Below are 25368 nucleotides of genomic sequence, written 5' to 3' on the forward strand. Positions count from 1 at the left end.
TATATGCACAGACAATGGGTTTTGACACTCAAGTGCTAGGGATGGAGAAAATATTCAAATATATGCAAGAAATAGTCAAAACCATGTTCTTCATGTGTTAAGAAATGCAGGCCTTTTCCACATAGCTGTATAAAATCTCCCATTATCTGCTTTGAACTGGATTATAGAGCAGTGTGGACTCAAATAACCCAGTTCAAAGCAGATCCTGTGGATTATCTGCCTTGATATTCTGAGTTGTATGGCTGTGTAGAGGGCCCAGTTTACCTGTCCAAATGTATTCTCCCCTATGAACCATCTAGGTTGTTAAGATCGGCTGGAGGGGCCCTGCTCTCGGTCCCACCGGCCTCTCAGGCACGTCTGGTGGGGACGACGGGCAGGGCCTTCTCGGTGGTGGCCCCTCGACTCTGGAACTCTCTCCCACTGGAGATCAGAACTGCCCCCTCCATTCTGTCATTCAGAAAACGGGTGAAAACCTGGCTATGGGGTTTGGCTTTCGACGAGTGAATCAATATTTCTGTGATCGGATAGATGATGATGAATGATGGACAACGAATTCACTATGACGACTGACCATTGTTATTATGTGATTGCATTTTGCTGTTATAACGTTTTAATTGAATATGTTATATGATGTTTTAATGATTGTTTTGTGATTTTATTGTTGGAAACCGGCCCGAGTCCCCCGATAGAGGGGAGAAGACTGGTATACAAAATTGCTAAATAAATAAATAAATAAATAATGAGAAGAATCCAAGACTGACAAAAATCTTTGCAGTCTGGGATGTATTCTGTACAAATTCCCACGCACGTTGCATGGCCAAGAAAGCTCTCTGACTTTAAATGCCACACAGCTGAGTAAAAATGCAAGCAGTTTATTGAAGATATTTAAAAGCAGTAGCAGTAAAAAGCAATCCACAAAAATAGGTAAATCCAATTAGGTAGAAAGATAAGTAAAAACAAATAGTCTAGGAAATTAGTCCATCAAAGTTCATGAAAAGAAATACTGAAACTTTCAAGGTAAAACTCCAAAAGTTGAACATGAATCAAACAAGGCACTTAATTCAAGCAGTGCTACCAGGGACCTGAGATGAAGTCTTGACTCAATTCCAACGATGCTTCATCTGGCTACAAATTCTGTACTTGGCACTTTTATCCCCTAATCTACTCTATCCCAAGCTGCCCGGAATTGATTTTGTCTCAGCCTTAACTCTGTTATCAACCTCTCCCACAATCTGGCATAGAATCACATTGGCTTTTATAGCCGTCGCATCATGCGGTTGGCTCATATTCACTTTGTGATCTACTAAGATTCCTAGATCCCTTTCACATGGATTGTTGTCAAGCCAGGCATAGATTCCTCCTATGACCCACTAACAAAAGTCATGTTATGTTGTGTAACCCAGATATGGGCCAACTCGGGCCCTCCAGGTGTTTTGGACTTCAACTCTCACAATTCCTAACAGTTGGTAGGGAGTTGAAGTCCAAAACACTTGGAAGGCCAAAGTTTGCCCACACCTGGTATAACTGACTGTATGAACAATGACCTTACAAGGTAGGACCTACTTCTTTTTCTCATCCTCCACGTGCGAATGTTGGTCGACCTGAGTGTGATCCTCCAGCTCTTGCAGGAATTTCCCCAGGGCCTCGTGAAATGCCCCATTGGCCTCTCTCACATCTGGAAGGGCTTCGGAAATGAGGTCCTGGTACCTGGATTTGCCCGCATCTGAACCGGTGGCCTCTTCCAGGGCCTTGAGGGCTTCTCCCATGTTGGCCACCAACATCTTGAGGTGGTCCAGATCCTCCTGAGAAGCCAAAGGTGACGTCTGGGGCACAGCGGCACATTCACTTTGGGGTAACGGAAGGTGAAAGGTGAACTCGCAAGAGCTTCTGTTCAACACTTGAGCTCCACTTTCGTCAGGGCTTGGTCTGCCTTGCTCCATCACCAGGTCAGGGACACCACCTTGTTCTGTCTCCATTTCTGAGCTCTGAGATGAATGAACATGTAGGAAAACACACAGGCCGAGGAAGAGATGCCAAAACCGAGGTGGATGGGCTGAAAGCTGAAGAAAAGAGAGCATCAGTTAAACATTTCAAGATCAAATCAGGCATTAAGAGTGCATTAAAATTGAATTGGCTTTGTTAGCTGCTGCATCACACTGTTGGCACTTCCTGACTCAGTCCATCTTGTAGAATGGATTCTGCTATGGTTTCCTGGGAGTTGTAGTTTGGTGGGACACCCACTCCTTTTTTTTTTTTTTTTTTTTTTTTGCAGAGAAGGCTAGAGACATTGTCAAACTACAACTCCCATGAGTCTTTTCCTTTGGTGGTCTTGAAATTGAGCCTGGGTGGCCATCTGTCAGGAATGCTTTCACTCTGACCCCTTTTACACTGCTATATGAAATCCAGATTCTGCTTTGAACCGGATTATATTGATGTGGAGATGTTGGAAATATAGATATTTATACATATACTAGCTGTCCCCTGCCACCCATTGCTGTGGCCCAGTCTGTTGATCTGGAACATAATGAGAAAGTGTTGGTTTCTAATATATGTAATTTCTTTCTGCTTGTGGGTAAACAGTATTCCTTGCTGTTTCTTTGTCAGTGTTGATGTGGAGAGTGTCTGGTTTGCCCACCCTGGAACATGCAAGATATCATTGTCCTTCTTTAAGGGTCCCTTTCAAATCTATGATACTATATCTCTCTCTGTGTGAATCATATCTATCTATCATCTATCAATCTATCATCTATCTATCTATCTATCTATCTCTATGGCTAGATGGCTCTTTGTCAGGAGGGCTTTGATTATGTTTTCTTTCCCTGGTGAAGGGAGCTGGACTGGATGGCCTTAAGTATTTTCTGATTGTCATGGGAGTTCTGTATGGGAAGTTTTCTCCAATTCCGTCGTTGGTGCTCTGATTGTAGGTGAACTATAAATCCCAGTAACTACAACTCCCAAATGTCAAGGAATATTTTCCCCAAACTCCATCTGTGCTCATATTTGGGCATATTGAGTATTTGTGCCAAGTTTGGTCCAGATCCACAGTGCTCTCTAGATGTAGGTGAACTACAACTCCCAAACACAAGGTCAATGCCCACCAAACCCTTCTAGTGTTTCCTGTTAGTCAGAGGAGTCCTGTGTGCCAAGTTTGGTTCAATTCCATCGTTGGTGGAGTTCAGAATGCTCTTTGATTATAGGTGAACTATAAATCCCAACAACTACAACTCCCAAATGACAAAATCATAATTTTTTGAGTGATGGTCACTCCATGTGTTGTGAGACGTTTTGCTGCCAAATTTGGTGTGATGTCGTTCATTGGTTCTTTTGTTTTTAAGGTACTCATTATGCACAGAGCATTTATATATATATATAGATAGATTGTACATACATTAGAAGCACTGAAATATAGTAAAATCAGGTTCTCTCTGTATTAGGAAGCCAAGCTGACAGGACAGAAAGAATACTGAAGGAGACCTGTGTTGAAAGGGGGAGGAGAAGGTGGCATGTTATCTATACACTCCAGAGACTGGTACAGCTTAGCACAGGCTATGCCTTCTTACTTCTAAAAGTAAGGAGTTTCTCTCCCTCCCTCTTGACAGGTCAGAAGTAGGCCCCTGATGGATCTGTGTAAGCTGAATCCTAGTTATCGCTATTGCTGTATGCTGCTTTAGAAAAAAAAATATAGAGACATGCTCCTTGCATGTAGGAAGATATAATTTGATATTTCTATGATGCAAAAGTGACGTAGTGATGATGTTACATATGTAGATGCATGTTTCTTTGTTTGCCTGCATTTGAAGATATATAAAAGGGAAAGTCAAGCCTTTATCGGCACTCTGGTTTGCTTTTGCATGCGATTCCATGACAGGGTCTCAGCTGAAAATAGAACCGTACTGTTGCAACAGATAGGAGAGATAATATCAAGAGAGATCCTTTCTGGAGAAAGAAAAGTACAGCTTTATTTCCAGCTGGGACTCTGGTGAGGAGTTGTGTCCAAAAGCAAACCAGAGTGAGGATAAAGGCAGTGTCAGTGCCTTTTATATCTCTACAAATGCAGGCAAACAAATAAACATGCTTCTACATACATTGACATCATTCACTACGTCACTTTAGTATCATAGAAGTATCAAATTCTATCTTCCAACATGCAAAAGGCATGTCTCTATATAGCTTACATTCATCAATCAAGGGGCCTACTTGGACCTGTCAGGAGGGAGAGAGATAGGCTCCTTACTTAGAAGGAAGACGCTGAGCTATGTTGTACCAGTCTCTCTGGAATGTATAGATAACGGGTCCCCCTTCTCTTCCCCCTTCAACACAGTTCTCCTTCAGCATTCTTTCTTGGCTTTCAAATACGGAGAGAATTTGATTTTTCTTACATTTCAGTGCTGGTAAAATACATACAATTTATGTATCAAAATATTTCCAATATCTCCCCATCAGTACCTTTTCTGCCTCACACAAAGGATCGCTCTTGGTATTATCTCTCCTATCAGCCATAACAATATGGCAGTGTAGACTCATATAATCCACTTCAAAACAGGTATCTGCCCTATGTAAGCTACCCTGAGTTACTTTGGGGAGATGGAGGCGGGGTACAAAAATAAAGTTATTATAATCCGCATTATATGGCAGTGTAGAAGAGCCTTAAGTCTTACTTCTTGCTTGGCAAAAAAGGGTTTCAAGTGGATGGCCACTGCCATCTACACTGGCCATGTAATGTAGTTTGAAACTGCATCATATGGCCAGTGTAGACTCAGGGCCATTCCAGACAGCCATATTACCCAGGATATCAAGGCAGATAATCCACAAAATCGGCTTTGAACTGGATTATCTGAGGTCGCACTGCCATATAATCCAGTTCAATGTTGAGTTTATACAGCTGTGTGGAAGGGGCCTCATATAGTGCAGTTCAATGCATGTAACTGCATTATATATCAGCCTACAGTGACCATGCAATATAGTTTCAAACTGCCTCATATCACAATGTAGACCAGTGGTTCTCAACCTGGGGTCCCCAGATGTTTTTTGCCTACAACTCCCAGAAATCCCAGCCAGTTTACCAGCTGTTAGGATTTCTGAGAGTTGAAGGCCAAAAACATCTGGGGACCCCAGGTTGAGAACCACTGATGTAGATGAAGCCTAGAATGCTAAGACTGACCTGTGAGCCTTAAAAATCTGAAGAGGGATCATACTGAAGGTGAAGGCAGCTTGTTTTCTGATGCTCCAGAAACTAGAACGCAATGGATTCAAACTTCAGGAAAGAGATTACACCTGAATATTAAAGGGGAAAGCAGTAGGATACATTGCTGCATGAGAGCATAGTGGAGATTTTTAAAGAAACTGGATGGCCATCTGTTAGAAGGGATTTAGTTGTGCTTTTATGTATGGTAGAAGGTAGGCCTGGGCGGTTTCGTTCGTTAATTTTGTAATTCGTTAAATATTCGTTATTTTTAACAATTACAAAATGATTACAAAACTTATTTTCAAACCCGGAGTTTTTTTAAATATCGAAACGGCATCCTCCATCTTTTTTACGGGCTTCCGCCCGTTTCGGAAATGACGTTTTAGGGATGGAGGATGCTGGGTGCGCCGGGAGCCAATCCGGCGCTCCCAAGCACCGTGGCTCATTGTGATTGGGCGGGCTGCCCTTTAAAAGCGGCTCTGTGTGGCCGCAGTGCTCATTGCGAAGGCGAGGAGACAGGAGGTGCGGGAGGGAGGCTTGGCTTGCTTGCATTCATTCATTGCTTGCATTCATTCATTCATTCACATTCATTGTTGGGAGAGCGAGGGCGGTTTAAGGACCTGGGCTGGGAGCAGCGGGGAGGCTTTGCCCTGTTTTCGCCCCACAACTATTTGTGTAGTTCCAGTGCGGTCCTTTTGCCAACACAAAAGTGCTATAAGACAGTGCTCGCTCATTATTTGTGTAGTTCCAACCAGTGCGGTCCTTTGGCCAGCACAAAGTGCTATAAGACAGTGCTCGCTCATTATTTGTGTAGTTCCAGTGCGGTCCTTTTGCCAACACAAAAGTGCTATAAGACAGTGCTCGCTCATTATTTGTGTAGTTCCAACCAGTGCGGTCCTTTGGCCAACACAAAGTGCTATAAGACAGTGCTCGCTCATTATTTGTGTAGTTCCAGTGCGGTCCTTTTGCCAACACAAAAGTGCTATAAGACAGTGCTCGCTCATTATTTGTGTAGTTCCAACCAGTGCGGTCCTTTGGCCAACACAAAAGTGCTATAAGACAGTTTTTATAATAACATTATTTTTTATATATTAATAATTTATAATTTAATTTTATATATTATTTTTATTATTATTTATAATTATATTTTATAAATATTTATAAATTTAATTATATTTTATTTAAATATTTATAATATTATTTATTTCATTTATATAATATATATAATAATATAGTATTATATTATATAATTTTATTTTATATTGTATATATTATATAATTTTATATTATTTATTATATTTATTATTATTATTTATAAATTATTATTATTTATTATTATTTATATTTTATTTATTTAAATTTTATTATTATATTATTGTTTTTTTATTATATTATTAAATTGACTCAGTTTTGGCTACTTTATCTTATTACTTTTTTATTTAATATCTTAATATCTTGTTCTATTTGATTATTTTATTTGATTTATTTTATGAAATGATTTTGTTTATAGAGCATTTAGCATTGCGCAATCGCGTCCGCCATTTTAACGAATCGATTCGTTATTATTCTCAATAACGAATCGATTTGTATTTAATAACGAAGTTTCGGAAGTCGTTTTTTGCGCATGCTCAAATCGCGTCCAACATTTTAACGAATCGATTTGTTAATAATAACGAAATTTCGTAAATACCGAACTTTTTTAAAGGAAAATTTTGTAATTCTTTTAAATAACGAAACGCAAAAACCCCCCAAAAATGAATCGATTTTAGAAACAAATTTTTGCGTTGTTACCCAGGCCTAGTAGAAGGTGGTTGAATTGGATGACCTTTGGGGTCCCTTCCAACTCTAGTTGAAAGCAGACTGTCTTGAGATGTGGTGGCGTCTCCTTCTTTGGAGGTTTTCAAACAGATGGCATCTGTTGGGAGGGCCTGAACTGTGTGTGACAGAAGGGGTTGGACTAGATGGCCTTTGGGGGACCCCCTCTTAATTCTAAGACTCTATGATTTTATGGAGCCCTGGTGGCACAGTGAGTTAAACCACTGAGCCACTGAACTTGCTGACCGAAAGGTCAGTGATGAGCTCCCACTGTTAGCTCCAGCTTCTGCTAACCTAGCAGTTTGAAAACGTGAGTGTGAGTAGATCCAGAGGCGGCCCTAGGTAATTTTCAACGGTAAGCAAACAGTATTTTGCCCCCCCCCCAACCAATCACTGATATATATTTTCTGTTCGTCGTGGGAGTTCTGTGTGCCATATTTGGTTCAATTCCATCATTGGTGGAGTTCAGAATGCTCTTTGATTGTAGGTGAACTATACATCCCAGTAACTACTTGCATATGTCAAGGTCTATTTTCCCCCAAGAGTGCCTCAAGAGCACCCCTGGGCAAAATCAACTATACTGCAAATGCTTACTTTGGGTAATGGGTTGAGCCGCCCCTGAGTAGATCAATAGGTACTGCTTCTGCAGGAAAGTAACAGTGCTCCATGAAGTCATGCTGGCCACATGACCTTGGAGGCGTCTATGGACAATGCCGGCTCTTAGGTTTAGAAATGGAGATGAGCAACAACTCCCAGAGTTGGACATGACTAGACTTAATGTCAAGGGGAAACCTTTACCTTTACCTTTACGGTTTTATGCCATTACTACTCATTACTAATAGTGTGTGGTACCACTTTAACAACTGCATTTCCACATCTGATAGAGTCCTGGATGGGATCCCACTACGTGTTTCCCTCGGCATCTGGCTGAACACCACGAGGAAGAGGATATTATGGGTAACCAAGACTCCTATTTCCAAAGACATAATGCATCCAGAGAGATGGCTCTGTTCCTAGATGACATTTGTATAACTCGAAAACCTGAACTGCACGGTCGCGGTGTTCGCTCTTCCATCAGCCCTGATGATGACAGACGAAACAGTCAGCAAGCTGGGGGAAGGAAATGCTGCCTGGACAGTTTCATACTCACAGCCAGCAAAAAGGAGGGATAGAATGAGAAAGTCGAGGCAAATTATGACAGTCAGAGTAATTAATCCCTTCCGGATTGTAGTCCGAACTATATAGGCGCTCTCCAAGATGCTGAACTCTCTCTCTCCAAAATAGATCCAGCATTCCTCCAAAATTGAGACCTATTGTGCATCTCTACCCTATAGAATGAATGCAGTTTGACGCCACTTTAAGTGACATGGCTCAATGCTATGGATTCAGGGGAGTCGTAGTTCTACAAGGCCTTTAACCTTCTTAGACAAAGAAGTGCTGCTGATGTTGATCTTTCACAATGATTAGATGGAATCAGATTTCCTGCAGCTTGAACCCATTGCTCTGTGTCCTTCTCTGTAGGTTTTGAAACAGAAGTTTGATTATATATTAATTTTATTTACCCCGCAGGGGACTCAGGACGGATGTTGGGACTCAGCCTGTGTTTGAACCTGAATCTGTTATAGTGTTTCCCCCTTCTAATGTTTCTGGGTCTGACTTGGATAGTGAATCTGATGTGAGCAGTGTTAATGAGGATGGGGTGCAAAATGGGAGACACTTAGGACAATAAGGTTACTGCAGACTCTGATCAAGAAGGGTCGGGAAAGTCTAAGCTCTCATGAGAAGGTTCCTGCCACAGAAAGACAGGAAAGTTTGCTCCCTTCTCCAGGCTTGAGTTTGCAAGATAGTTTCACACCTGCTGCAGCTAATGAGGAGATAGATAAGACCAGTTGCCGTCTGGAAATAAGCCAGAATCGTAGAGAGGCTCAATGTTTACGCAGGTCAGAAAGAATTCGGAAGTTAAGGCCAAAAACTGGGGGGAGTTGGGACCAGTTTTTGGGACTTAAATTGAGCTCTTAAGGAATTTTCTTTAGACCATGCATCATTTGGTATTGTGACGGCGCAAGTGGCGCCGCTTATGTATAACACTGTTAGTTGTAAGATTTAAACTGTTGTATCATGCTTAATCCTGCTCCTTTTTACCCTGCTTATGTATAGTTGTATGGATTGGTTGCTTGTAGCTGTCAATCAGTACTGTTTGGCTCCACCTCTTCCTGCAAGAGGGGAGAACTTCCTTTTTCTTCTTCATTCTGCCATCAGAGTTCATACCAGATGGACGTGAGTAAAAGACTTGATTCTAAAGGACCCTAATTTAAGTTACCTCTTAGCACCAGTTCTGAGGTTTTTTACCCCTGGGACTCATGCTTTATGTCCAGATCGTCCTGGACAATTATTGAGGAGACCCAGGCGCCTTCAAATCGATTCTTTTGGCACCAAAGGAAGATCCTGAGTCTTCAAAACATAGGCCATCTGAACTGGGGTTGTGGTTTGCTCCGGCATTCACAGCCATTGAGGAAAGAGGAAACTTGGTGAGGCTTCTCAGCTTCAAACCCCTTGGACCCAGGGCTAATTGAGACTGTAAGGTATGTTTTCCTTCACCCCTCTAAAGTTTTCCAGCTCATTGATTGAAGACATGACTTCGTAATAAATAAAACTTATTTTGAGCTATTTACAGTGTTTTGGGTTTTTGGGAGTTCCAGTTTCCTATAGGAGGGCAAGAAGCAATCCCCTGGGGGAAAGATGCCACGTCCATCCCTCCTTTATTGAGAATAATAGCCCCCAGGCGCGACGGCATAGGTATCAAGTCAAGTCTCCTGGATATTCCTGTTTCATGTGACCTCGTCTCCAAGGATTCCTGGCTTTTCAAGTAGATTAGCGGTGGCTAAGTTCATGGTTTTATATTGAAGGTTTTTGGTATTTCACTCCATTTGGATTAGTACAGCAAGCTTTTGGAACTTTGTTATTATTCTTATGTTTGGACACTGTTTATTTTGCTGCTTATTTGGCTTTTTGCTTTTGGACTTCTATCAACTATATATTCATCTCTTTTATTCGCTCCAGTTATTCTTCAAATAAAAATGGCTCTTCTTTCATCCAAGGTGTGGTGTAATCAGGGGAGGCTCAACCCATAATCAGGGGCGGCTCAACCCATTACTCAAAGTAAGCATTTGCAGTATGGTTGATTTTGCCCAGGGGCGCTCTTGAGGCACCCTTGGGGGAAAATAGACCTTGACATATGCGAGTTGTAGTTACTGGGATGTATAGTTCACCTACAATCAAAGAGCATTCGGCACTCCACCAATGATGGAATTGAACCAAATATGGCACACAGAACTCCCACGACAAACAGAATATATATATCAGTGATTGGTTGGGGGGGGGGGCACCAAAATACTGTTTGCTTACCATTGAAAATTACTTAGGGCCGCCTCTGGGTGTAATTAATGATTAGAGGGTCCTGTTCCTGCTCTAGGGTGCAACAGCGGATCACAATGCACATATACATGGCAAACATCCAATGCCATAGACACACAACATATATAGACAGACACACAGAGGCTATTTAACTTTCCAGCTTCATGAAGGTATGTTTGAATTCCGGCCACCGGAGGAGTTGTCGCTTCACCATCCACTTGTGACACTGATGGAGTACTTCTTCATTCATTTGCACACTGGTGGAGAGTTTTATGGCATCCTAAATTAGTTAAATTAGCCTCCCCACATAAGTGGTACCTGAATTTCCTACTTGACAGATGCAACTGTCTTTTGGGCTGCAAAGGTTGACAGCAAGCTAGACAAATGGTCAGGAGCTTACTCCGACCCAGGCTGGCTTCAAACTCATGTCCTTTTGGTTAGCAGTGATTTCAATGCAACTGACTCCCAAACAGCTGCATCACAACCTGGTTTATCGTCTATCAAGAATGTTTTGATTGGGTTACTATGGGTTTTCCCGGCTGTATGGCCATGTCCCAGAAGCATTTGCTCCTGACGTTTCGCCCACATGTATGGCAGGCATCCTCAGAGATTGTGAAGTATATATATATATATAGGCCTCACAACCTCTGATGATGCCTGCCATAGATGGGGGTGAAACATCAGGAGAGAATGCTTCTGGAACATGGCTATACAGCCCAGAAAACTCACAGCAACTCAATGATTCCAGCCATGAAAGCCTTTGACAATGTTTTGATTGTTCTCTTCTGCTGGGAGACTGGGGATGGACTGGGTGTTCTCCAGAGGGTCTCTTCCAACTCTAGGGTCCTATGGGGAATACATATGGGAGAATACACTCTTTCAGCTAACATGGACCTGAGTCCTATAGGTCTTGTAATAATCAGCACTTTGAATTGGGTCGGAGTCAGTGCAGCTATTGCAGCAATTGATTTATGCACTCTTTCAAGCGAGTCTTTTCAGACCAGCTGAAATTAAAGGCATCTCCATACAGTTGTGTCTACACTGTAGCATAAATGCATTTGGATCCTGCTTTATGACTCAATGCATTGTAGTTGGGCAAAGGAGCCACCGGTGGCGCAGTGGGTTAAACCCCTGTGCCGGCAGGACTGAAGACCGACAGGTCGCAGGTTCGAATCCAGGGAGAGCGCGGATGAGCTCCCTCTATCAGCTCCAGCTCCTCATGCATGGGCATGAGAGAAGCCTCCCACAAGGATGATAAAACATCAAATCATCCGGCGTCCCCTGGGCAGCGTCCTTGCACACGGCCAATTCTCTCACACCAGAAGTGACTTGCAGTTTCTCAAGTAGCTCCTGACACAACAAAAAAAAAGTTGGGCAAAGAAGGCCAAAGTCCTTATCAAGCTACAACTCCCAGTATTCCATAGTAATGAGCCATATCAATTAAAGTGGTGTTGGACTACATTAATTCTAGAGTGTAGATGCACCCTAAGTTGTGTGTTAATAATTGAATCATGTTACATGTGTGTTACGGTAGTCAGATTGGATTTCTTGGTTTCACTCAAGAAACCACTGTTGTCTTGAGACATGTCTCCAATTTATTTTGCAGATGTCATTCGATGCTTGCCTTTGCTTTGCTTTCTTTGAGGCCTGAGGCAGGCCCGTAGCCAGGATTTCATTTCGGGGGGGGCTAAAAAATTTTCGGGGGAGTTTCGGGGGGGGGCTGAGTTTCGGGGGGGGCTGAGTCTGAGTGAAAGAGGGTCTAGCCTACCAAACCTTTTGTATTATTACCCCAATACCCCCATGCATATGGGATATATTGATTATGGTGATCAGATCATGATATGAATAAACATAACAGTTTAAATAATGCACCAGTAAGGCCTTTTCGCGAACCACCATCAGAATTTCGGGGGGGGCTGAAGCCCCCCAAGCCCCCCCCCTGGCTACATGCCTGGCCTGAGGGCATCCTTCTCCAGAAATCACCATGTCGTTCACTCCCATTGCCATTGCAGCAAACTCTCTGGCAACTATCTCCATGTTACCCATGGTCATCTCTTGACCAGTTGTGGCTCCATCAGTGCAACACCCTCTTTGCTTGAATGGATTCAGCATTTCCTTTTAGAACCCTACTTCCAAACCAAAACCCGATGCCAAAGTTTTCCCAACGGCATCCAACTTCCTTGGCGCATCCATGAACCGCAACAAGCTTCTTCCAAGGTGACGCTGCCTGGCTGACCTTTGGAGACTCATTTGCAACTTGGGACGGCCAGATGAAACTCTCTTCTAATTAACTAATGAAACTGGACAGAATCGAAGGCTGGGATTCAGCAGAAATGCCAAACGATTTTGGCATTTCTCATGACATTTCATTTCAAAATACCCTTTTAAATTTCTCTATCTTTGGGTCGAACTGCACCTCCTGCAAGCTTTTGGAGTCCATCCTGGCTGAGATGGTAAAGGTGGGAGCTTTGTCCTTTCATAAATGCAGTCTTGATAACAGTTTTAACTGCCATGATTCAATGTTATGGAATCCTGGGATCTGTAGTTTGATGAGAAAGCAGAAGACCTTGGGAAACTACCACTCCCATTGAAATCATGGTGGAATTTAAAAGGGTCTGACCCTGAACGAGAGACCTTGCAGACCCACCAAAAAGGGCTCACTACAATGGTGAGCAAAGAGAAGCCCAATGTAAAAGGTTTTTCCTAAATTCCCAAAAGAAATCTCACCAAAGTTGAAGGAAGCGCTACCGAGATGATTTTACTGCAATTCAGCTGAAAAGGATGCAAAGCAGCAATATTTTGCCAAGCTAAGCATACAGTGTACAAAAATAAAGGCCTTTTTATACATAAAACAGAGCTGCCAGGTTTGAATCTCCCATTCCTCGCCCCTCTGCCGGCTTGACAATGATTGGCTGGTGCTCTTCAGCTGGGAGGAGGCTTGGCATTCTCCTGAGCACCTGGGCCAATCACTGGGCTTCTGCCAACTCGGCCTCCTGACGAATCAGGAGAGAGGGAGGCGGGACGAGAGGAAACAATACATTCTTGAGTGGATTATGAAGATTAGGAAATGTCCGAGTGGACAGCGAGTCCTAAGGGCCTGCGAGCCAGTCTGGCTATTGTCACTGAGACATAGGAACAATGGGGGAACTTTGGTGGAAGTTTCGATGAGAAAAAAAGTTGAATGGGTGACAGATTAGGACAAGGTGCGGCTTTCCAAAGGCCTCCTCCGTCCTATGGAGATATGATCAAAATGCCAAATGACTGCTTCCTCTGGGGGGCCAACTCTGAGGCCAGAGGTCATGATCCTTTGTTATTGCCCATGCAAATAGTGCATTTTGATATGGGTCTTTTCCAACTGAGGATTTCCTGCTTTCCAGGGTCACAGGGGTGGCTTCTTATATTTTTATACATTTTTTAATAAGGGGGAATTGGGCAAAAGGGTCAGGAAAAGGTCAGGCATACAGGGAGAAATATAGAAATACAGAAATCATGATATAGAAAACATACCCTCTTATCCCTCCCACCAGAGTCCCATAGAAGTTCAAGAGAGCACCTAAGTGTAAAGGGAGGTGGTTTCTGCTATATATGAAACATAGGGCATAAAACCTTGATTAAATGTACACATTATCTAACATGGGAAGGGTCCTTGTTGTTGTTAGTGTCTTGGCAAATTGACCAAGGCTTAACAAAACTATAAGTTACTATCTTTTATTGGGGGGGGGGGGGGTCATGTTCGACTTCACCATGATGATGCCATAACAATGGAAGCTAAAGAGTTGCCAAACTGCATTTATTATATAGTGTAGATGCAACTAGCGCACAGGAAGACTAGTGTTTGGATGCCCATTTGGCCCTGGAAAAAACTCCAGGTGATCATGGGCAAGTCACACTCTCTCAGTTTCAGTAAAACCTTGCCAAGTAAAATCTTAGTGCTGCCATAGGTCAGAAATGACATCAAGGCAAGCAGCATCATATGATTTTCCACTTAGCATTCAATCTGCTGCGTTTTGCACAATTGTGCACCGTTTGACTTATGCGAGGGACTGAATCCTATTGCTCAGCACCTCTCGGAAGTTCAGGCTCGCCAGCTGCAAACGGAGAAACGGAGGGAGATGCCTGCCAGGCAGACAGGAGCTGACAACCTACGTGAGGTCTTCATTGTTCTTCCTTCTTGGGGAGCATCACTTGGCCGGCCGGGAACTGAGCTGCATCAGCTCTCTTTCTCTCTGCCGAAATTGCTGAGTGCCAGCGTTCTGCAAGAGGCAGATACCTGATCTGACAGCCTGCAGGCCAAGGAGCTAGCCGGCATCTAGCAATTATCAATATCAAATAAAATGCTCACATCCTGTAGGCCTTCCACCTCTGCTCCGAAATCTCAGTTCTGCTTGCTGTAATGCCTCGCTCGGGCTTGGAGAGATACCTTATATCCCACAGCTTACCCAGCTAATATTAACTTGTGACATTTTAACCTGCGTTTTATTGGTGTGTGCATTTTGTAATACATATTTTAGTTTAAATATGCATTGAGGAATGAATACAGTTTTACACCATTTTAACTGTAGTAATCATAGAATCATAGAATCCTAGAGTTGGAAGAGACCTCCTGGGCCATCCAGTCCAACCCCATTCTGCCAAGAAGCAGGAATATTGCATTCAAATCACCCCTGACAGATGGCCATCCAGACTCTGTTTAAAAGCTTCCAAAGATGGAGTCTCCACCACACTCTGGGGCAGAGAGTTCCACTGCTGAACGGCTCCCACAGTCAGGAAGTTCTTCCTCATGTTCAGATGGAATCTCCTCTCTTGTAGCTTGAAGCCATTGTTCCACGTCCTAGTCTCCAGGGAAGCAGAAAACAAGCTTGCTCCCTCCTCCCTGTGACTTCCTCTCACATATTTATATTTCCATGGCGTTAAGTATCTCCAGTAAGAACTGACCACGGAACAACAGACTGGTTCAAGATTGGGAAAGGCGTCCGGCAAGGCTGCATCCTCTCACCCAACCTTTTTAACTTGTATGCAGAACACATCATGCGAGGATGTGCGGGGCTGGATGAATGCAAAGCTGGGGTGAAAATTGCTGGAAGAAACATTAACAACCTCAGATATGCAGATGACACCACTCTGATGGCCGAAAGCGAGGAGGAGCTGAGGAGCCTTCTCATCAAGGTGAAAGAAGAAAGCGCAAAAGCTGGGTTGCAGCTAAACGTCAAAAAAACCAAGATTATGGCAACAAGAATGATTGACAACTGGGAAATAGAAGGAGAAACCGTGGAGGCCGTGACAGACTTTGTATTTCTAGGCGCAAAGATGACTGCAGATGCAGACTGTGGCCAGGAAATCAGGAGACGCTTCCTTCTTGGGAGGAGAGCAATGTCCAGTCTCGATAAAATAGTAAAGAGTAGAGACATCAGACTGGCAACCAAGATCCATTGCCTAGTCAAAGCCATGGTATTCCCTGTAGTCACCTACGGATGTGAGAGCTGGACCTTCGGGAAGGCTGAGCGAAGGAAGAGAGATGCTTTTGAGCTGTGGTGTTGGAGGAAAGTGCTGAGAGTGCCTTGGACTGCGAGAAGATCCAACCAGTCCATCCTCCAGGAAATAAAGCCCGACTGCTCACTGGAGGGAAGGATACTCGAGACAAAGTTGAAGTATTTTGGCCACATCATGAGGAGACAGCAAAGCCTGGAGAAGACAATGATGCTGGGGAAAGTGGGAGGCAAAAGGAAGAGGGGCCGACCAAGGGCAAGATGGATGGATGGCATCCTTGAAGTGACTGGACTGACCTTGAAGGAGCTAGGGGTGGTGACGGCCGACAGGGAGCTCTGGCGTGGGCTGGTCCATGAGGTCACAAAGAGTCGGAGACGACTGAACGAATGAACAACAACAACAACAAAAAATAGAATCATAGAATCATAGAGTTGGAAGAGACCTCGTGGGCCATCCAGTCCAACCCCATTCTGCCAATAAGTAGGAATATTGTATTCAAAGCACCCCTGACAGATGACCATACAGCCTCTGTTTAAAAGCTTCCAAAGAAGGAGCCTCCACCACACTCCGGGGCAGAGAGTTCCACTGCTGAACGGCTCTCACAGTCAGGAAGTTCTTCCTCATGTTCAGATGGAATCTCCTCTCTTGTAGTTTGAAGCCATTGTTCCACGTCCTAGTCTCCAGGGAAGCAGAAAACAAGCTTGCTCCCTCCTCCCTGTGACTTCCTCTCACATATTTATATTTCCATGGCGTTAAGTATCTCCCATGGCGTTAAGTATACAAACCCCAGGGTCCTATTGCCATTAGGACAAGGCAGTGCAAGTGCTGTCCAAGTGCATGCATCCTACACTGCAGATGCAACCTTAGGTTTGGGTTTCAGGTTTCTCTTAACAACTTTCCAGCAAAAAGAAGGAGAACAGTTCCTGTGTCCTAGATTTTTTAAAAAATCTGGAACTTTCAATGTTGACCACAATGATGAAACAAGAGACCACAAGACTGGAAAATAAAAAGAAAAGTCTACAAAGACTGAACTTCATCTGAAACCTGCCACAAATATGTCTGGCTGGCATGAAGCAAGGATGAAAACGTTCCTTCTCCTTCCAGCCAAGAAGGCAGCTTCCAAGGGCAGCTTGGCCCTCCCTGAGATTCGGACATCAGCAACACCTTGGCTGAAGAGTTTGCCCTTCCTTTCTGGGAGGCTGAGGGATGATCGTAGCTTCTCCATCAACAGAGGCTGGATGGCCATCTGCTGGGAGGGCTTGGATTGTGCCTTCCTGCCTGGCAGCACGGAGTTGGACTGGATGACCTCGAGGGATCTCTTTCAACTCTATGATTCTATTATTCTACGAACAGTGGGACTGTGGCCCCATCTACACTGCCATATAACACAGTTTCATAATGTAGTTGAACTACATTGAACTGCATTCTATGAGTCTACACTGCCATATAATGAAGTTTCATAATACAGTATTATGAAATTGCATTATATAGCAGTGTAGGTGGTGCCTATGACCTGCCTTGATCTAGGGCTCTTCCACAGCCATATAACCCAGAATAACAAGGCAGAAAAATGTATTGTCGAAGGCTTTCATAGCCATGATCACTGGAAGTTTTCTGGGCTGTATGGCCATGTTCCAGAAGCATTCTCTCCTGACTTTTCGCCCACACCTATAGTAGTCATTCTCAGAGGTTGTGAGGTCAGAAGGCAGAAAATCCCACAATATCTGCTTTGAACTGTGTTATCTGAGTCCATACTGCCATATAATCCAATTCAATGCAGTTTTTATACAGCTGTGTTGAAGGGGACTAAGATTCCTAGCTGCCTTTTGCATATTGTCGAGGCAATATCTGCATTTGATTTTTAATACCAAAGTGTAGCACTTTAACATTTCTCCCTGTTGAAATGCATTTGGCCCATCCCTCTATCTATGAAAGTCATTTTGGATCCTAACCTTGTCCTCTAGAATATTACCTACTAGGCCTGGGTAACAACGGAAAAATTTGTTTCTAAAATCGATTCGTTTTTTGGGGTTTTTTGTGTTTCGTTATTTAAAATAATTACAAAATTTTCCTTTTAAAAAGTTCGATATTTACGAAATTTCGTAAATGTGAAAAAAATTACAAAACATTAACGAATCGATTTCCGAAACAATAACGAATCGATTTGTTAATGGCTGACGCGACCGCGAAATACGCTAAAAAACCTCCAAAAACTTCTGAAGCTTCCCTCCCCCTCTGTTCTTGACTGTTGGTGTGATATTATAATTTTTTTTCACTAATTAAACAAAAAACTTGCCCCAGACATGCGGAAATAATAACGAAACGACCTCAGAGCAATAACGAAACGAATACAATAACGAAATACGAAGCATTTACAAAACGTGTTTAAAAATTCGTTTTTTTAAAAAATTGCTCCAGAATGGTTCGTTATCGTTTTGTAATTGAAAAAATTAACGAATTATTAATGAATTACGAATTAACGAAACGAAACCGCCCAGCCCTATTACCTACTCCTCAAACTTTGGTGTCAACTGCTGGTTTGATCAGCATGCCTTCTATTCCAGCATCCAGGTCATTGATAAAGATATGGAATAGCCCTGAAAGGCCCAGGACAAAACCCAGAAATTTGGTGTCTTATGCAAATTCAATGCTATCTTTAAAGGAGCTGCCCAAGATGTTGTTGACATTATCATCTAGTTGATTTTGACTTATGGTCAAATATAGAGCCGAAGGAGGCGAAGCCTGAAAATCCTAATAATAAAAAAATCTAAAGCTGGATCAATCTAAAAACCTATATACTACAGAAGCTTTTTACATAGAATCATAGAATCAAAGAGTTGGAAGAGACCTCATGGGCCATCCAGTCCAACCCCATTCTGCCAAGAAGCAGGAATATTGCATTCAAATCACCCCTGACAAATGGCCATCCAGCCTCTGCTTAAAAGCTTCCAAAGAAGGAGCCTCCACCACACTCCGGGGCAGAGAGTTCCACTGCTGAACAGCTCTCATAGTCAGGAAGTTCTTCCTCATGTTCAGATGGAATCTCCTCTCTTGTAGTTTGAAGCCATTGTTCCGCGGAACAATGTCTCCAGGGAAGCAGAAAACAAGCTTGCTCCCTCCTCCCTGTGGCTTCCTCTCACATATTTATACATGGCTATCATATCTCCTCTCAGCCTTCTCTTCTTCAGGCTAAACATGCCCAGTTCCCTAAGCCGCTCCTCATAGGGCTTGTTCTCCAGATCCTTGATCATTTTAGTCGCCCTCCTCTGGACACATTCCAGCTTGTCAATATCTCTCTTGAATTGTGGTGCCCAGAATTGGACACAATATTCCAGATGTGGTCTAACCAAAGCAGAATAGAGGGGTAGCATTACTTCCCTAGATCTAGACACTATGCTCCTATTGATGCAGGCCAAAATCCCATTGGCTTTTTTGCCGCCACATCACATTGTTGGCTCATGTTTAACTTATTGTCCACGAGGACTCCAAGATCTTTTTCACACGTACTGCTCTCGAGCCAGGCATTGTCCCCCATTCTGTATCTTTGCATTTCGTTTTTCCTGCCAAAGTGGAGTATCTTACATTTGTCCCCGTTGAACTTCATTTTGTTAGTTTTGGCCCATCTCTCTAATCTGTCAAGATCGTTTTGAATCCTGCTCCTGTCCTCTGGAGTATTGGCTCTCCCTCCCAATTTGGTGTCGTCTGCAAACTTGATGATCCTGCCTTCTAGCCCTTCATCTAAGTCATTAATAAAGATGTTGAACAGGACCGGGCCCAGGATGGAACCCTGCTTGTGGCACTCCACTTGTCACTTCTTTCCACATGAGACAGTAACCTTTCCCCTTTTCAAAGCAGGCAGATTCAAAGCAGGCGAATGAGATAAGTACTTTGGCAAACTAAGATAAGAATAGAAAATAGGCATTTCCTGCTAATTGGCAAAGCAAAGGGTCAGTTACAAGTTACAGAGTGACAGCGGAGCTAGAGACACGTATCACAGAAAACCTGCAGAATAAAGAAAGAGAGACTCGAGGTGGTCAGCAGAATAACGAAGAGGTCAAACTTAATAGGTCAACATGAACCAAAGATTGACTCCTCCATTACTCACCTTCGACGGTGCCGCCCTATCTCCATCGACCACTGTTAAGAGCTTAGGTGCCGTCCTGGATTCACAGTTAACAATGGAAGCTCAGGTCGCTGCTGCCAGGAAACAGGCCTTTTTCCATCTACGACAAGCGAGGCAATTGGCACCCTACCTATCTGACGAGGCTCTGGCAACTGTCATCCACACCACGGTCATGTCTAGGCTGGACTATTGCAACGCCCTGTATGTGGGCCTTCCGATGTCTACGACCCGAAAGCTCCGTATTGTTCAGAATGCGGAAGCCAGGTTACTCACAAGAACGCCCATGAAATGCCATATAACACCAGTGTTGCAGCATTTGCATTGACTTCCAACTGAGTACCGTGGCCTGTATAAGATGCTAGTTCTGACCTTTAAAACTCTTTACGGCCAGGGTCCATCGTACCTTAGGGACCTACTAACAAAATGAAGTTCAACGGTGATAAATGCAAGATACTCCACTTTGGCAGAAAAAATGAAATGCAAAGATACAGAATGGGGGACGCCTGGCTTGAGAGCAGTACGTGTGAAAAAGATCTTGGAGTCCTCGTGGACAACAAGTTAAACATGAGCCAACAATGTGATGTGGCGGCAAAAAAAGCCAATGGGATTTTGGCCTGCATCAATAGGAGCATAGTGTCTAGATCTAAGGAAGTAATGCTACCCCTGTATTCTGCTTTGGTTAGATCACATCTGGAATATTGTGTCCAATTCTGGGCACCACAATTCAAGAGAGATATTGACAAGCTGGAATGTGTCCAGAGGAGGGCGACTAAAATGATCAAGGGTCTGGAGAACAAGCCCTATGAGGAGCGGCTTAGGGAACTGGGCATGTTTAGCCTGAAGAAGAGAAGGCTGAGAGGAGATATGATAGCCATGTATAAATATGTGAGAGGAAGCCACAGGGATGAGGGAGCAAGCTTGTTTTCTGCTTCCTTGGAGACTAGGACGTGGAACAATGGCTTCAAACTACAAGAGAGGAGATTCCATCTGAACATTAGGAAGAACTTCCTGACTGTGAGAGCCGTTCAGCGGTGGAACTCTCTGCCCCGGAGTGTGGTGGAGGCTCCTTCTTTGGAAGCTTTTAAGCAGAGGCTGGATGGCCATCTGTCAGGGGTGATTTGAATGCAATATTCCTGCTTCTTGGCAGGGGGTTGGACTGGATGGCCCATGAGGTCTCTTCCAACTCTTTGATTCTATGATTCTATGATTCTATGACCGCCTCTCCTTCTCCCATCATCGGAGGTCGCAATGACCAGCCCAACGTGACTTACTCCATATACCATGTCCTAGAGAAGTGCACTTGGAAAGGACCAGGTGCAGGTGGGCTTTTTCTATTTCTGCCCCTGCCTTGCGGAATTCCTTGCCGCCCCACATGAGAGCCACGCGTGACTTAGGGCCTTTTACTCTCGCACTTCAGACCTGGCTTTTTACTAGAGCATTCAATCTCTGTTGATTTTTATTTTTTGTAAGTATGTATTTTATCTTTTATAATTTAGCTGTAAATCGCCTAAAGCAGGGGTCCCCAAACTACGGCCCGCGGGCCGTATGTGGCCCGCCGAGGGCATTTCTCCGGCCCGCGAGGCCTGGCCTGGCCTGGCCACGCCCACCCAGCGCCGCTCCGCCCATCGCGGGAACTCTCTGCTCTGGCCGCTCTGCTCGTGTGGGAGGGAGAAGCCATTTGTAGTTTGCCTGCCTCCTTGGAGACCAGAGCGGCTGGAGCAGAGGCTTCCTGCAAAGGCCGGAGCGGCGCTGGGTGGGCGTGACCAGTGGGGGTGGGCGTGGCCAGCGGCGCCGCTCCGGCCTTTGCAGGAAGCCTCTGCTCCAGCCGCTCTGGTCTCCAAGGAGGCAGGTAAACTACAACTCCAAAACCAAAGGGCACTGCCCACCAAACCCTTCCAATATTTTCTGTTGGTCATGGGAGAACTGTGTGCCAAGTTTGGTTCAATTCCACCGTTGATGGGGTTCAGAATGCTCTTTGATTGTAGGTGAACTATAAATCCCAGCAACTACTACTCCCAAATGTTAAGATTCTATTTTCCCCCAAACTCCACCAGTGTTCACATTTGGGCATATTGAGTATTTGTGCCAAGTTTGATCCCGATCCATCATTGTTTGTGTCCACAATGATCTCTGAATGTAGGTGAACTACAACTCCAAAACCAAAGGACACTGCCCACCAAACCCTTCCACTATTTTCAGTTGGTCGTGGGAGAAATGTGTGCCAAGTTTGGTTCAATTCCATCATTGGTGGGGTTCAGAATACTCCTTGATTGTAGGTGAACTATAAATCCCAGCAACTACAACTCCCAAATGACAAAATCATTTTTTGTGTGAAGGACATACATTGGGTTGTTAGGTGTCTTGTGTCTAAAATTGGTGTCAATTCGTCCAGTGGTTTTTGAGTTCTGTTAATCCCACAAACGAACATTATATTTTTATTTATATAGAAGTGTGGGTCTTTGTTTTTTGATTTGGGGCGGGGGGGGGGGTTGCACTGCAAATAATATATGTGCAGAGTGCATAGGAATTCATTCATGTTTTTTTTCAAATTATAATCCGGCCCCCCAACAGTTTGCGGGACTGCGTCCCGGCCCTCTGTTCAAAAAGTTTGGGGACCCCTGGCCTAAAGCATTCTCAGATGGAGGGCGATTAATAAGTTATTTGATGATGATGATGATGATGATGATGATGATGACTGAGGGGAAACAGAAGCCCCCCTCCCATACTGGAAGGAGGGACACGTAGCTTCTCTGCCTATATGACCTTGCATTCACATCCTTATTGCTTAATTTAGGGAATGCAGAACCAGCAAAAGTAGGAAACTTTAATGTATAACCAGGTATAGGATGTCTGGCCTTTTGCCTAATTTGATGGATTAAGATGTTTGTTAAAGGGCATAAGAAGCCCCACTTTTGGGATGGTGGGTACGACAACCACTTTGAATGAAACACTCTCTTGTTTCTGGCTTGTTCGTCTCTCCACAGCCGTGCTTTACCTCTGGAGGCTAGACTCTCTTCATTTGCTGCCCTCTGCGACAAACTCAGCAAGGATCCGAAGCAGGGAGTCCCCTACAGAGCAACATTCTCAGGACCCCTGGGGGTGTCTCAAGGGAAGTGTCAGAGGGGTCCCTCCCATATTTTCTATTGGTCATAGGGGTTCTGTGTGGGAAGTTTGGCCCAATACTATCGTTGGTGGAGTTCAATAGGCTCTTTGATTGTAGGTGAACTATAAATCCCAGCAACTACAATTCCCAAATGCCAAAGTCTATTTTTCCCAAACTATACCAGTGTTCACATTTGGGCATATTGAGTATTTGTGCCAAGTTTGGTCCAGATATATCATTGTTTGAGTCCACAGTGCTCTCTGGATGTAGGTGAACTACAACTCCAAAACTCAAGGTCAGTGCCCACCAAACCCTTCCAGTATTTTCTGTTGGTCATGGGAGTTCTGTGTGTGATGTTTGGACCAATTCTGTTGTTGGAGTTCAATAGGCACTTTTGATTGTAGGTGAACTATAAATCCCAGCAACTACATTTCCCAAATGCGAAGGTCTATTTTCCCCAAACTCCACCAGTGTTCACATTTGGGCATATTGAGTATTTGTGCCAAGTTTGGTCCAGATCTATCATTGTTTGAGTCCACAGTGCTCTCTGGCTGTAGGTGAACTACAACTCCCAAACTCAAGGTCAATGCCCAACAAACCATTCCAGTATTTTCTGTTGGTCATGGGAGTTCTGTGTGTGATGTTTGGACCAATTCTGTGTGTGATGTTTGGACCAATAATGTCGTTGGAGTTCAATAGGCACTTTTGATTGTAGGTGAACTATAAATCCCAGCAACTACAATTCCCAAATGCCAAAGTCTATTTTCCCCAAACTCCACCAGTGTTCACATTTGGGCATATTGAGTATTTGTGCCAAGTTTGGTCCAAATCTATCATTGTTTGAGTCCACAGTGCTGTCTGGATGTGGGTGAACTACAAATCCCAAACTCAAGGTCAATGCCCAACAAACCATTCCAGTATTTTCTGTTGGTCATGGGAGTTCTGTGTGTGATGTTTGGACCAATTCTGTCGTTGGAGTTCAATAGGCACATTGATTGTAGGTGAACTATAAATCCCAGCAACTACAACACCCAAATGCCAAAGTCTATTTTCCCCAAACTCCACCAGTGTTCACATTGGGGCATATTGAGTATTTGTGCCAAGTTTGGTCCAGATCTATCATTGTTTGAGTCTACAGTGCTCTCTGGCTGTAGGTGAACTACAACTCCCAAACTCAAGGTCAATGCCCAACAAACCATTCCAGTATTTTCTCTTAGTCATGGGAGGTCTGTGTGGGAAATCTGGCCCATTCTAACATTGGCTTTTATTTTATTTGTCGTGTCAGGGCAACTAGTCAATTGTATTACATTTCTAACAAAACAAAACAAACAGACAGACAGACAAAATACAAAATTTGCGAGTTTGGTAGTTGATTAAGTGTCCTTTGACCAGTAGCTGGCCACTTGGAGTGCTTCTGGTGTTGCTGCAAGAAGGTCTATCATTGGTGAAGTCCAGAATGCTCTTTGATTGCAGGTGAATTACCAACCCCAGCAACTACAACTCCCAAATGACAAAATCAATGCCCTCAACCCCACCAGTATTCAAATTTGGCCATATCGGGAATTTGTATCCAGTTTGGTCCAGTGAATGAAAATACATCCTGCACATCAGATATTTACATTACGATTCATAACAGTTGCAAAATTACAGTTATGAAGTAGCAACAAATTAATGCTATGGTTGGGGGGTCACCACAACATGAGGAACTGCATTAAAGAGTCACGGCATTAGGAAGGTTGAGAAACACTGATATAGAGAAACAGAACCCACAAATTATGAAACATATACAATAATAAGATCAGGGCTATCTGTGCCAAAAAAGCCCCATGATAAGTTTGCCTTATTATTTATTTATTTATTTATTTGATGCACTTATTAACCGCCATTCTCAGCCCATAAGGGCGACTCATGGCGGTGTACAGTACACATAAAAGACAATTACAAAAACGCTAGTTTCAACAACATATAAACTATACAACAATTACAGACTACACTAAAAATCCGCTTCGTCTCTTAGTGGAATCATAGCCAGTCTCATATTCCTTGTTCCATTCCAGTTCTCATTACCGTATTGTTTAGCACTTAATTAAATGCCCTCTCGAACAGCCATGTCTTAAGGCTTTTTCGAAAGGACATGAGGGAAGGCGCCTGTCTGATGTGTGCAGGGAGAGTGTCCCACAGCCGGGGGGCCACCACCGAGAAGGCCCTCTCCCTCGTCCCCGCCAGCCGTGCCTGTGAGGC

General features: G+C 43.7%; 1 protein-coding gene across 1 annotated transcript in view; it reads right to left on the reverse strand.

Annotated features, from left to right (window-relative positions):
* The window catches only part of LOC137095798 (uncharacterized), a 31969-nt gene that overhangs the window by 256 nt on the left and 6345 nt on the right, over nt 1-25368 (reverse strand). The window contains exon 2 of the mRNA XM_067462582.1: nt 1564-2060. Within this exon, the coding sequence (XP_067318683.1) occupies nt 1564-2060 (497 nt within the window). The remainder of the gene's footprint in view (nt 1-1563; nt 2061-25368) is intronic.

The sequence above is a fragment of the Anolis sagrei genome, chromosome 1, assembly GCF_037176765.1.
Source record: "Anolis sagrei isolate rAnoSag1 chromosome 1, rAnoSag1.mat, whole genome shotgun sequence".
Lineage (NCBI taxonomy): Eukaryota > Metazoa > Chordata > Lepidosauria > Squamata > Dactyloidae > Anolis > Anolis sagrei.